Source organism: Schistocerca nitens, chromosome 4, assembly GCF_023898315.1.
Source record: "Schistocerca nitens isolate TAMUIC-IGC-003100 chromosome 4, iqSchNite1.1, whole genome shotgun sequence".
Taxonomy (NCBI): Eukaryota; Metazoa; Arthropoda; class Insecta; order Orthoptera; family Acrididae; genus Schistocerca; species Schistocerca nitens.
The window spans coordinates 385,369,816-385,384,619 of NC_064617.1; the positions used below are offsets into that span (position 1 = coordinate 385,369,816).

At 39.4% G+C, this 14,804-nt stretch overlaps 1 protein-coding gene across 2 annotated transcripts in view; it reads right to left on the reverse strand.

The window, feature by feature from the left end:
- Positions 1 to 14,804, reverse strand: part of LOC126251518 (integrator complex subunit 15) — a 48,774-nt gene that overhangs the window by 22,911 nt on the left and 11,059 nt on the right. For both annotated transcript variants that reach the window (XM_049951999.1, XM_049951998.1), the window contains exons 3-4: positions 2,528 to 2,743; positions 2,147 to 2,315 (exon numbers count right to left, since the gene is read on the reverse strand). In XM_049951999.1, the coding sequence (XP_049807956.1) occupies positions 2,147 to 2,315; positions 2,528 to 2,743 (385 nt within the window). The remainder of the gene's footprint in view (positions 1 to 2,146; positions 2,316 to 2,527; positions 2,744 to 14,804) is intronic.

Sequence of the window (14,804 nt, forward strand, 5' to 3'; positions counted from 1 at the left end):
GCAACTATCAGATTATTCAGCAAAAAATGGAACACTGCAAACATAAGGGCCACTCTACGGATAATAGTGATGTGAAAATTGTAGGTTCCATCTTATTGTTTTGGAACTCAAGTATTTATGGAAGTAATGAAGATCTGATTAGCAGATGAGAAAAGGCACAGAATACAGGCCATGCTATAATTAAATTTGAGAGAATACATTGTAGTGTGATACATCAAGTTAGAACGTGACTATCCAATCACTTTCTCCACTTGTCACAAGGACCCTGTCTGTATCTGCAAGGTATATTGATCGCCATCTATGGTGCTGACTCACATTAGAGAATCAACATGTGGAACATGTAAGGCAGCTCAAGGTTCACGCTGGAGATGGCTGTAAGATAAGTGGCCAAATTATTAGTGATGAAAAATGAAATTTGTGTATGTGTATGCTCAAAATTTAACAGACTACTTTCCAAAGCATTATTATCAGATGCCTTGCTTTTCATTACATGTGCTGCATCACTGTATACTAGGATCCCCCATGCATAAGGCCTTGCTGCTGTGGAACAAAATATTTGAAAAAGAGATGCAACACCAAACCCAATGCCTTTTATAAAATTTGGTTGGCCAAATGCATTCAAACCCATAATGATTTCTTCTGTAAAGGATAATAAATTCCACACAATTTCCAAGCAGCCATGTCTATCACTGTTGTATGTGAATCTGTTCTGTGTCATTTAAATGAATCCTCCCTATGTATTCAAAATCTTAAACCTCTTTTCTGGTCCAAATTCATGGATAACATCTTTGAGAGTGGTAGTTTCTTCTGTTTTGTCTAGAATCTCAACAGATTCTGCCAGTTACATTTTAACTTATCTTTCTCAGCTCAAAGACCTATCTCTTTGAATGATCCTCCTTAACACACCAATAGCTGCATGGAAACAAGTCAATATTAAAAACACCTATCAACAGAGCCTCTATTTTGACAGTTGCCAAGCATTCAATATTAGGCCTACAAAGTCCCTCTCTTACAGTGTGGGGAACTGTGTGCACCAAATCTGCAGTGGGAAGCTCCATTTATCTACACAAACGAGCTTACAAAAGCCTTTAAAGACAGACAATATACTGTCCAGCAAGTCCTGAATCAAGTGCCCAGTGCCATTCCCATTGAGACATTAACAATATCATTACCACTAGGAAACAGACGCTGACAACTTCTCCCCTTACCACCCAGGCAAACAAAATACTCCTTCACAAGGAGATCTTCTGTTGCCACACACTGGGATGAGGTATATTTCACCCAAAACCATATCTTTGTTCCCCAAACTAGTATTTCATCATCACACAAATACACTCTCAATCTTGCACTACATAAGCTATTTCCTTGTGGAGTCCTCAGTTAGAAGACTAGTCCCATAAACCCACCCACCACATCCTAATGGGAGTCCAGATGCAGTATTTCCTACTACATTACTGAAGTGGAAATGGTGTGTAAGATAGGCTAAAATTACTGTGCAGTATTCTACGTGAGTATGACAACAAAACACTTGTATGAATGGCCGCCATCTAACTGAGTTTAGCCAAAAATCTGTTTTGAACATGCTACATAGTATGACAACAATGTATTCAACAGCTGTTTCCATATTGGTGCCAGTTTCAACCCTACCGAAGCATCTGGACTGTACTGTGGTGGGAATTAACCCGTCATCACATCGTTTCTTGCCATGCTCTTTGTAGAATCCCACATTACTCACCATCTGTGGCCACATGCTTCCTATTCCCTAACTCCCTCTTCATTCTCTTACAACCAGTCTTTCTTATCACCATTTTTACATTGTTTCTGTTTGCCCTCTCCTCCTCTTCTGTGACTGTTACTGGCAGCAATCCATGTTACCCAACTTCCACTGAAAACCATCTGTATTCCTCTCTCAAATTTGAACATAAATCATAGGCCAGGATTTAGAATATGTTTTGTTCATCTGTATATCCTAATAGTAACAACACACAATTTTGTAATGAAAATTTTGACTTTTTAGATCAACAGTTGTAAATATGTACAAATACTTACCTAGTTGATTTAAAATGAGAAACAGAATAAATGGAGCAAAATACTTCTTACTGTCTGCAAATAAAAACTTGTTACATCTTATGATTCAACTACATACCTTCGGAGCCATACATATCTGCTACAGCTGTCAGAAAATTGGCTGTAAAGTGTGGTGCCAGCTGGGGCAAATCTTGTAGCACACTTACTGCTTTTGGAACCAGCACAAAATAATCTTTCACCAGTCCCCGCACGAGCTCCATACTGACTTTAGAAGTGCATCCAAGTTGCTATAAAAAAGAAATTGAGAATAAAGTAAGCAAAATAAAACAACTGTGTGATAATGGAAAAACTGTTGTTAACTGAAGATTTCACTATACTATTGCACATAAAAAGATTTACAGTGTAAAATACTGTTTATATACATGCAACTCATCAATGTCTTAATTGGTTTCCTAAAATGTAAATCAGTACTAACATATTATCAAATTTTCATTTTTACCTGCATCCATATGCCTGTTGCACTTAGTACAGGAGTATTTTTTGTTGAAATTGCCATGGACACAAGTTTGGCCAGAAATCGACATCTCTCCATATTTGTCGGAGGGAATAAGGACATGAAAACAGTGTTACATGTTGAATCATTGTTGACTCCTCGAAATGAGAAATAATCACACAATACTTCCAACAGCTGTAGTTCTTGGATACAGGTCAGCTTCTATGTGGAAAACACAACACAAAACATTTTAGCTGACAATTTTACAACTGACAGGGTTGAAAGAAGATTAATACACAACAGTTCTAGTGACTGTCTCTGATCACATTTAAAACTGTATTTGGACTGTATTTTTAAGCAGAGTGAAAACTTGAGAAGATTGCATATCAAATATTCAAGAAATAAAATGTCTAAGCTGTAACAGAAAATTAGCTGACTTCGTAGTGCGTGGAAACTTGGATCCATACACACAAATTGTGATCAACACAACTGCTTTGTCTTAAAGAATACAAGAAATAAAAATATATGTCACACTTCCTGGCAGATTAAAACTGTATAAGGAAAGGAACCAAAAACCTTGCTTTTCATAGTAAATGTTCTTACAGACTGAGCTACTCAGGCAAGACTAATGACCCATCCTCACGTCTTTACTGCCTCCAAATCTCTCCCCTACATTCCAAACTTCACACAAGCTCTCCTGCACACCTCCTTGGATTATCATTCCTGGGATACTAGGGAGATATGGTTAGGGGAGTCTGTAACTTGTGCAGGAGAACTTCTGTGAAGACTAGTATGGAGCACACTATAGCTGTGAGGGCAGATTGTGAGCAGTGCCTGTGTAGCACAGTCAGAGAGAACACTCCCTGTGGAAGCAAACTTTCCAGATTTGAGTCTTAGCCTGAGACACAATATTAATCTGCCACAGAATTTCGTAACAGTGCACACACTGCTGAAGAGCATAAATTTCATTAAAAAATATAAAGTTATGAATTTCCATTAATTACAATATAAATAAAACAGATGAAAAGTTAGTGATACTGGATGATGATGATGATGACATTAGTTTCCGGGCACTTAGTGGCATGATTATCAATGCCCCTGCACGTTATGAACAAATGCTTAGTGAGAATAAAGTCTTTACTCATTAGCAATCTTTATGAGACAATGGTCCATGTACACATATTAGAGACTTGGAAGACTATTAGCCAATGGCAACAGGGAAACTGGTTGCTGACCAATATATTAAAAGGATACTAAAAATCTCCCATGGAAGTGTGCATATCTGTGCACGTCCACACCATTTCCTCACACTTAAAGAAAATTTTAGTATAGTTTTGACTTAAATACTAAATAAAATAAAAAATTAGCTGAAAAAGTGTGGTATCATGTAGAGGTTGCAATGCCACACCAAAGTTGGCAGTACAGACAGACATTAGTGAGGGCTCGCCACTATCTGCAACAACCAATGGGAGGGACTCCAGGAAACCACACTTCCCTCTCAGCAGAGCAGCACCCTCAGGCCGAGGTCAATATAGTGTGCAAGAGCTCACCGCAGTTCTTCAAGACATCAGCTTCAGCAGTCAACATCATCGTGTATAGGATTTTTTTGGGTAGGAGACAGTATAAAGTCCGTGTATAAATTTATAACTGCATCTTTCTATCAATCACCAGATTGACCATTAGATTACCACACACTTACAACAAATCTCAGTTTGTTAGTAAATATGTTCTCCAAATATACTGTCACGATTGGAGGAGACTTTAATGACCCAAGAACTGAAAGGGATTGTTTCAGTCATGTAAGTGGTGGAAGTGAAAACACACCCTGCAAAGCAATACTAAATGTCCTCTCTGAAAACTTCCTGGAACAGACTGCAAGACTACTCATGATGGAAATCTATTAGATCTAACGGCAACAAATAGTCATGACTTTTATTTACGATTTCCATATTGAAAATAGTCTACAGCTTGTGGTTTCGCGGTAGCATCCTCGCTTCCTGGGCACAGTGTACCGTGTTCGATTCCTGGCAGGGTCAGGGATTTTCACCTGCCCAGAGATGACTGGGAGTAGTTGTGTCGTCTTCATCATCATCATTCATCCCCATTACGGTCGGAAGAAGGCAACGGCAAACCACCTCCATTGCGACCTTGCCTAGTACGGCAGTGCGGGTCTCCCACATCGTTCCCCCTACGCTCTGTCAAGAAGCATGGGGCTTCATTGCCTCCCATATTAAAAATGATATCAGTGACCATGAAGTGGTAGTAACAACAATCTTTACCAAAGTACATTATCCAATCAAAACATGTAGAAAGGTTCAGTAAACTACATAATGGCAACAGTGTCACATCTCAAGGAGGAATTTGAGACATTAATTCTGTACAAGAGCATATAGAAGAATTGTGGCTCATATTTAAAAGACCAAACACTGGATACACATGTACCTGCCACCCTCCACCTCAATATATATATATATATATATATATATATATATATATATATATATATATATATATAGGAAAACATTCCACGTGGGAATTTCCCTCTCCTTCCCTCTTTCCTGATGAGGCAACAGTTTGTTGCGAAAGCTTGAATTTTGTGTTTGTGTTTGTTTGTGTGTCTATCGACCTGCCAGCGCTTTCGTAAAGACGAAAGGATGTGGGTTTTAAGGGAGAGGGTAAGGAGTCATTCCAATCCCGGGAGCGGAAAGACTTACCTTAGGGGGAAAAAAGGTCTTTAAATATGTCTGCTTGTGTCTGTATATGTGTGGATGGATACGTGTGTGTGTGCGAGTGTATACCTGTCCTTTTTTCCCCCTAAGGTAAGTCTTTCCGCTCCCGGGATTGGAATGACTCCTTACCCTCTCCCTTAAAACCCACATCCTTTCGTCTTTCCCTCTCCTTCCCCTCTTTCCTGATGAGGCAACAGTTTGTTGCGAAAGCTTGGATTTTGCGTGTGTGTTTGTGTGTCTATCGACCTGCCAGCGCTTTCGTTCGGTAAGTCACATCATCAGTGACAACTACATGGCATGTGTAGCACAAAGCATATGGTTTCTAGAGAAAAGCTAAAGGAAACGTGTTTGAGCATCAAAAAGGCGATGCATGAAGCCTTTGATGAGCACCGCAGTAGAATCTTATTGAAAGTCTTCTCATAAAACCCATGGAAATTCTAGTCATACATAAAGGGTGTCCAGGTACACATGGCTGACACAAGAACTGAAACTGATAGTAAAAAAGCAAAAGCAGAGGTGTTCATTTTAATCTTCACATGTTGGTTTCCAGAAGGAAAACAGTGTTGTTGACATGTATGAACCATGTGTTCCATGAGTAATGCGTGTCTTGTAACCCTAAGCCATATCCTGTCACTTGCCCTGTTTCAGGGAAAGCCTCTTGGTCTGCAAGATCTGGGCAGTCACAGACCATGGAATTACTGGTAGGTGGAAACTCCAATTTTACGTGCATAATGGGTTTCCCTGGTGATATGGCTGCCAAGCAGAGAAAGGTAGCCGAAGTGCACTCTGTGTACACATTCGCAGGAGTCATTCCAGATGTGCTAAGGGTGCTTCCATATGCCATGAAGAGCACAGGGTGCAGCCAACTGCAGATATTGGCTCCTGTCATTACTAACAATGTGTATAGCTTTGGATTGGAAGAGAGTCTCTTTGGTTTCGGTCAGCTAGCTGCAGTGGCAAGGACTGCCAGACTTGTTAGTGAGATGAATTGGAGCACACCATCTGTAGTATCATCGACCGGACTGTCTGCAGTCTCCTGGTACAGAGCCAGAAGGACAGTATGAATCAGAGGCTCAAATGATTCTGCAACCATGTAGGTTGCAGATTTCTTGAATTGCACCACAGGATGGTGGGTTTTCAGGTTCTGCTTAATAATTCAGGCGTCCACTAAACAAAGGAAGCACTTACATGGGTAGTGGATGCTGTGTGGGGTGGACTAGGTGGTTTTTTTAGTTACAAGTATCTTGGGAGACTACAGAAAGGGTGTCTGGCTGAAAGGGTGCACTGCAAAGACAGGATAAGGGGAGACCTAGCTACAATTAGTATTGTAGTTATGAATTGTTGCAGCTGAATTGGCAAAGGACTAGAGCTCCAAGCACTAACAGAAAGAACAGAAGCTCAAATCGTTATAGGTACAGAAATATGGACCTAACTGTATTCAGGAAGTATAGATTAAATACAGTTGGTCATGGAGTGTTTATTGCTGTCACAAGCAGTTTACCTTGCAGTGAAAAAATAAATAGTTGCTGTGAGTTAGCATCAGTACAGGTTATACTTGACAACTAGAATAAATTAATAAATGGTTTCTTTTAATGACCCTTGACTATGATGATACAGTTGCTGAACAATGCAACACTTGAGTCTGATTTCAAAGAGGTACCTCACTCATAGAATTACAGTTGGTGGTGACTTCAATCTACTGCCATTATGTTGGTGAAAATATACGTTCCAAGACAGTGGTAGGCATAAAATGCTGTCAGAAATCATCCTGAATGCTTTCTTTGAAAATTATTTACAACAGTTAGTTCAGGAGCCCATTCAAACTGTAAATGGTTGCGAAAACATATTTGACTTCTTAGCGACAAATGTAAATACGGAGCATCATGACGCATACAGAGTATAGTGACCAAAAGGTTGTTGTAGGATGACTGAATACCATAACATCCACATCCACAAAAAACAAATATGCAAAATATACCTATATAAAAAAAAGATAAAAATTCATTGACACCTTCCTAAGAGAAAGTCTCCACTCCTCCTAATCTAACTATGTAATCACAAAACAAATATGGTTTAAATTCAGAGAAATCGTATTGATGGCAACTGAGAGTGACAGATCAAATAAATTAATAAGAGATGGTACCGGTCCCCCATGGTAAACAAATCAGGTTAGAACACCGTTGCAGAAGCAACTAAAAATGCAGAAATTTCTCTTAACCTATATAGCTTAAATGCAGTCCACAATGTCATGAACACACACCACCACACCCCCGTCACAGAAATATCACTTAACCTTTATAACTAAAACAGAGTCCATATAACTAATATCAAAAACCTAAACTCGACAATACAAGTAAAACAAACTCTATGATACCCATAAATCACAATCCATCATAATTATCAATAACTAACAAAGCAACCCAAAAGAACTGCACTAACACCAATTTCGACAACAAGAAACACAGAATTATGCACATAAATCCACAAACCATGTATACTATAGTACTTACTAACCAACAAATCTAGTGATAGCAAAAACAATGTGTCATCAAACCAACTCTGTAATGGTCATCCACGACTTCTCAAACCAGGAACCCCTACAGATAAAAAGCCATATGTTATCGTGCTGACAGCATCATATGTACTGGTCACTGGAATTTAGTCGTGGTCAACATGTCATCACCCACTGCAGCATGCAGGGACCTATTCATGAATTTCGTTTTCATGTCCATAACTACCGAAAAAATAAATGATAGTAAAGTGAATCTCCAACCATAAACAGCACCCGCACTAATAATTCCAAATGCAAAAATGAGTTTATTGCGCGTAGCTGCCAATGTCAAAATAACACACTAACAAACCCTTCCACCATTATTCTCACAATCAGCACTCAAAAAGGCCAATGAATCACTAACAGCACTCATGAACTATTTAGAAACAGACATCCCACACTAAAGAGCACCACCACATACTCCAACACATCCTCTGCAAACACAGTCCATTTCAAATAGGCCACACTACCAAGGCATCAAACAACACAACACAGTTATAGCACAGATCAAAGCAGATAAGTGGCACCACAATTTTGGTTGCTCCTGCATTTTATGTACACTAGCAGAACATCAGAGTCACAAAAATCCTAGAACAAATTATAACACGTATATGAAGACAGAGGACTTTATGGAAGAACTGGTTTGTTGAGAACACTCCATACAATTTGCCTGGAGAACTGCACATCCATAGAAGAGTACAGGAAAAAAATAATTTCCACTTTTTATATGTTAAATGCTTCATAGTGAAATATGAATGGACAGGACGCATTTTATTGGCAGGGGTAACTGATCACTATAAATCAATTATCATGGGTTATCCCATCACAGGCAGGGCTACCTGTGAAAGCAGTTGTGATCTACAAACTGCACTGTGACCACTGTGCTGCTTCCTACGAGGGCATGACAACCAAAAAGCTGTATGCCTACACAAATGGCCACTGACAAACTGGGCCCAGAGAATGTCGGACCACACAGTTGCTGAACATGCTACCCACCACAGTGTGCTTCATTTCAATGACTGCTTCACAGGCTGTGTTGTCTAGATCCATCTAGATCCACCCAACCAACACAAGCTTTTCTTAATTGTGCAGACAGGAACTCTCTCTGTATTACGCCCTATGTTCCCATAAGCTCCCCTGGCCTCAATGTTCACTAGTCCCTGTCCTTCACTCACCTATCCCCTTCCCTGCCCCCACTCCAGCACTACACAGCCTTCTATTCCACCAATGCCCCCACAAGTCTTTTTGCCCTCCTCTACGTCTCTCCTTTCCGTTCACCCTCCCCTCTGCCGCCTCGGGGCCTCCCGACTGCACGTAGCAGCCCTACTCTGACCCCACCGAGGCCCTGCATGCTACCACAAGCAGCACTGAACCTTCGCCCACCCCTACCCTGCTATCCCTCCACCTCCCTGCCACAGCCTCCTCTTTGTCCCACCATCTATCAGGCACAGCTGCTGTACAGTTGACCTCACTGGTTAGAGATAGTGGTCGTGTGAACGAGAGTTGTGCTTGTTTGAATGTGCAAGTTTTTTTCTACTTTGGATGAAGCCTTATGGCTCAAAAAGCTCAGACATTTAGCAGTATTTTTGCTATGCCTGTCTGTGACTCATTGTCTCCTCCATGAGGTGAGTAGCAATCTATCCTTTTCAAAACACTGTTGTCATTCCATCTTGGAATTTACATTGTTTGATTTTATCATGGGTTTAGAGAATTCTCGTACATGAATAACTGGAGACACAACTAAGACTTAACTGTTGCAGGAAGAGAAGGACAAAAAGTACTACCTCTCTTGGAACAGTGACATACTTCTTTAAGTGAATCAGAAAGGTAACAGAAACTCTGCACACAATTTTTCCAAGGTGCTTAATTGTTATAAGTACTGGTATGGTCACAATTGGGGGGCGGGGGAACTGTTTCAGTAAAACCAAGAGAAATGGCAAGTAATCGGTAAATTACATTCTTCACTACATTTGTATCAGAAAAAAACCATAAATGACTGATATATACTGACTTATGGATCAGTACACAACAAAGTTCCCTTATGTAATGAATTCATGTAAATTGATATTTATATGAAAGGTAGTGGTAATACATGGAAATTTAATAGTAAACGGAACTGAAGACACAGACAAAAGTTAAAGTAACAGATGTTCCTTATGAGCCAAAGTTAAGCACAAATTTACTTTCTATAAATAAGATAGTGGAAAAGGGGGTCTACAGATTTCTAGTTAGAAACAATCATTAGATTAATGCCACACTCTTCACTCATATCTCACTATCATTCATTGCACATACTACACACACATTGTTTCATAACACTTCACACACACACACACACACACACACACACACACACACACACACACACACACACACACTAGTGATCTCTGGGCCATTTTCTGTACCACAATTTCCCATTTGCTGTCCTGAAAAACTGAGTCAGCATCCCTCTATAATGACTGAGACGTTGAACTCAGAAAGAGGAAGAGGTGTATTGTGCAATGCATAGCTTGGGTGTAAGTTTTCTAGAAAAGGAGAAAAGAAGGGGAAAAAACCTAGTGTGAAGGTATTATGTGGAATGTTGGATGTTTTGTAATCATTATTATTATTATTTACTTGTATAATTTTTTTTACCAAACCCCTATTCTGTTTTATCTAAGTAATCCTTCAATGTATAAAATGTATTGCTGCCTTTTTAAATAAGTGTATTTTTGCAATTTCTTTTATCTGTTTTGGTAATTTATTGTAAGAGTTTTATTCCTTGGTAGAAAATGCTGTTTTGAGTTTTATGTTTATTTTTTCTTGGCAAATGTTCCATGGTCATGGACAGACCTGTTTGTGCAGTAATTATCAAAGTTATTTTTGTTGTGTACAACTGACTGGTAAATGTATACACACGGAGCAGTTAAAATCCCCAACGTTTTGTACAGATATTTACAATGAGCTCGAGTATCATTTTTGGTTAGGATTCTTATGGCTCTTTTTTGGACTGAAAATTGTGTACATATTTTGCGCATTTGTTCCCCAAAAAAGAATGCCATAGCTAAGAACTTAGTGTACATATGAATAGTATGTAACTAAAAGACACTGCACATTACACACTGATGATAGGATTCAAAGGGCATACCATGCTGATGACATTCTGTTTGCAAGTATCTTTGTATGTTCACACCACTTCAACTGAGAATCAATACTCATTCCTAGAAATTTTGCATTTGTTACACAGTCTGTGTATTTGTTACACAGTCTATAGAGGTGCCATCTACATTTAATTTAAAACTGTCATTTTCCTTCTTCAAACTGAAATTCATGGCATTAGTTTTCTTTATGTTCAATGTCACTTTATTGCTTATTGACCAGTTGTAAAATTCCTTCAGAGCTTCACATGCTCTCTCTGCAAGGAGTTTTCTTGTTTTCTCAGCGACTATAATATTGCTGTCATCAGCGAAGAGAATTTTTTCATCATGAGTACTGGGAAAGTCATTGGCGTATATCAGGAATAGTATTGGTCCTAATATGCTATCTTGCAGAACCCCTATATTAATTATTGGCTCTGATAAGTGTTTTACTAAATGTTTAGATCTATTTATAGTATGTGTTATCTCTACTCTTTGTAACCTATCTGCTAGGTATGATTGAAACCAGTCATTAGCTACCCCTCTTATTACTAATGCTTTTAATTTATTTAATAGAATCTTGTGATAAACTGTATCAAAGCCTTAGAATGGCTTTGGTTAATCTGAAAATGGACGTTCTGTCACTTTGATAAATGATTATGTATTATTTATGATACAGATCAGAATGTGTTTGCAACTTCACCACTCCGTAAAAGGACTGAATTATGAAGGGATGCCAGAAAAAAAGAAAAATCATCTAAGTGTAAACGTGCTTTCATTAGTCCATTAAGAGATCACACACACTGAGAAACTGCTGGTTTCATACTTACTGACTGCTAATGGGGGTTAAAAAGTGACGCAGTCAGGTACCATCTGTAAGAAAACGGCTCCAAGATCCATATACAGAAGCCCTCAACTGTCAAGGAAGGCAATGTTCCAGGTTGAGGAGAGTTCAGGGTGAAGAGGATTTCCAGCCAGAATCCCTGGATGACTAACAGCCTATAATAGAGTGTATGTTGTTGTTGTTGTTGTGGTCTTCAGTCCTAAGACTGGTTTGATGCAGCTCTCCATGCTACTCTATCCTGTGCAAGCTTCTTCATCTCCCAGTACCTACTGCAACCTACATCCTTCTGAATCTGCTTAGTGTATTCATCTCTTGGTCTCCCCCTACGATTTTTACCCTCCACGCTGCCCTCCAATACTAAATTGGTGATCCCTTGATGCCTCAGAACATGTCCTACCAACCGATCCCTTCTTCTGGTCAAGTTGTGCCACAAACTCCTCTTCTCCCCAATCCTATTCAGTACCTCCTCATTAGTTACGTGATCTACCCACCTTATCTTCAGCATTCTTCTGTAGCACCACATTTCGAAAGCTTCTATTCTCTTCTTGTCCAAACTATTTACCGTCCATGTTTCACTTCCATACATGGCTACACTCCATACAAATACTTTCAGAAATGACTTGCTGACACTTAAATCTATACTCGATGTTAACAAATTTCTCTTCTTCAGAAACGCTTTCCTTGCCATTGCCAGTCTACATTTTATATCCTCTCTACTTCGACCATCATCAGTTATTTTGCTCCCCAAATAGCAAAACTCATTTACTACTTTAAGAGTCTCATTTCCTAATCTAATACCCTCAACATCACCCGACTTAATTCGACTACATTCCATTATCCTCGTTTTGCTTTTGTTTATGTTCATCTTATATCCTCCTTTCAAGACACTGCCCATTCCGTTCAACTGCTCTTCCAAGTCCCTTGCTGTCTCTGACAGAATTACAATGTCATCGGCGAACATCAAAGTTTTTACTTCTTCTCCATCAATTTTAAATACCTACTCCGAATTTTTCTTTTGTTTCCTTTACTGCTTGCTCAATATACAGATTGAATAACATCGGGGAGAGGCTACAACCCTGTCTCACTCCTTTCCCAACCACTGCTTCCCTTTCATGCCCCTCGACTCTTATAACTGCCATCTGGTTTCTGTACAAATTGTAAATAGCCTTTCGCTCCTTGTGTTTTACCCCTGCCATCTTCAGAATTTGAAAGAGAGTATTCCAGTTAACATTGTCAAAAGCTTTCTCTAAGTCTACAAATGCTAGAAACGTAGGTTTGCCTTTTCTTAATCTTTCTTCTAAGATAAGTCGTAAGGTTAGTATTGCCTCACGTGTTCCAACATTTCTACGGAATCCAAACTGATCTTCCCAGGTCCGCTTCTACCAGTTTTTCCATTCGTCTGTAAAGAATTCGCGTTAGTATTTTGCAGCTGTGACTTATTAAACTGACAGTTCGGTAATTTTCACATCTGTCAACACCTGCTTTCTTTGGGATTGGAATTATTATATCCTTCTTTAAGTCTGTGGGTATTTCGCCTGTCTCGTACATCTTGCTCACCAGATGGTAGAGTTTTGTCATGACTGGTTCTCCCAAGGCCATCAGTAGTTATAATGGAATGTTGTCTACTCCTGGGGCCTTGTTTCGACTCAGGTCTTTCAGTGCTCTGTCAAACTCTTCACGCAGTATCGTATCTCCCATCTCAGCTACATCCTCTTCCATTTCCATAATATTGTCCTCAAGTACATCGCCCTTGTATAGAGCCTCTATATACTCCTTCCACCTTTCTGCCTTCCCTTCGTTGCGTAGAACTGGGTTGCCATCTGAGCTCTTGATATTCATACAAGTGGTTCTCTTCTCTCCAAAGGTCTCTTTAATTTTCCTGTAGGCAGTATCTATCTTACCCCTAGTGAGACAAGCCTCTACATCCTTACATTTGTCCTCTAGCCATCCCTGCTTAGCCATTTTGCACTTCCTGTCGATCTCATTTTTGAGACGTTTGTATTCCTTTTTGCCTGCTTCATTTACTGCATTTTTATATTTTCTCCTTTCATCAATTAAATTCAATATTTCTTCTGTTACCCAAGGATTTCTATTAGCCCTCGTCTTTTTACCTACTTGATCCTCTGCTGCCTTCACTACTTCATCCCTCAGAGCTACCCATTCTTCTTATACTGTATTTCTTTCCCCCATTCCTGTCAATTGTTCCCTTATGCTCTCCCTGAAACTCTCTACAACCTCTGGTTCTTTCAGTTCATCCAGGTCCCATCTCCTTAAATTCCCACCTTTTTGCAGTTTCTTCAGTTTCAATCTGCAGTTCATAACCAATAGATTGTGGTCAGAATCCACATCTGGCCCTGGAAATGTCTTACAATTTAAAACCTGGTTGCTAAATCTCTGTCTTACCATTATATAATCTATCTGATACCTTTTAGTATCTCCAGGGTTCTTCCATGTATACAATCTTCTATCATGATTCTTAAACCAAGTGTTAGCTATGATTAAGTTGTGCTCTGTGCAAAATTCTACCAGGCGGCTTCCTCTTTCATTTCTTAGCCCCAATCCATATTCACCTACTACGTTTCCTTCTCTCCCTTTTCCTACTCTCGAATTCCAGTCACCCATGACTATTAAATTTTCGTCTCCCTTCACTATCTGAATAATTTCTTTTATTTCATCATACATTTCTTCAATTTCTTCGTCATCTGCAGAGCTAGTTGGCATATAAACTTGTACTACTGTAGTAGGTGTGGGCTTCGTATCTATCTTGGCCACAATAATGCGTTCACTAAGCTGTTTGTAGTAGCTTACCCGCGTTCCTATTTTCCTATTCATTATTAAACCTACTCCTGCATTACCCCTATTTGACTTTGTGTTTATAACCCTGTGGTCACCTGACCAGAAGTCTTGTTCCTCCTGCCACCGAACTTCACTAATTCCCACTATATCTAACTTTAACCTATCCATTTCCCTTTTCAAATTTTCTAACCTACCTGCCCGATTAAGGGATCTGACATTCCACGCTCCGATCCGTAGAACGCCAGTT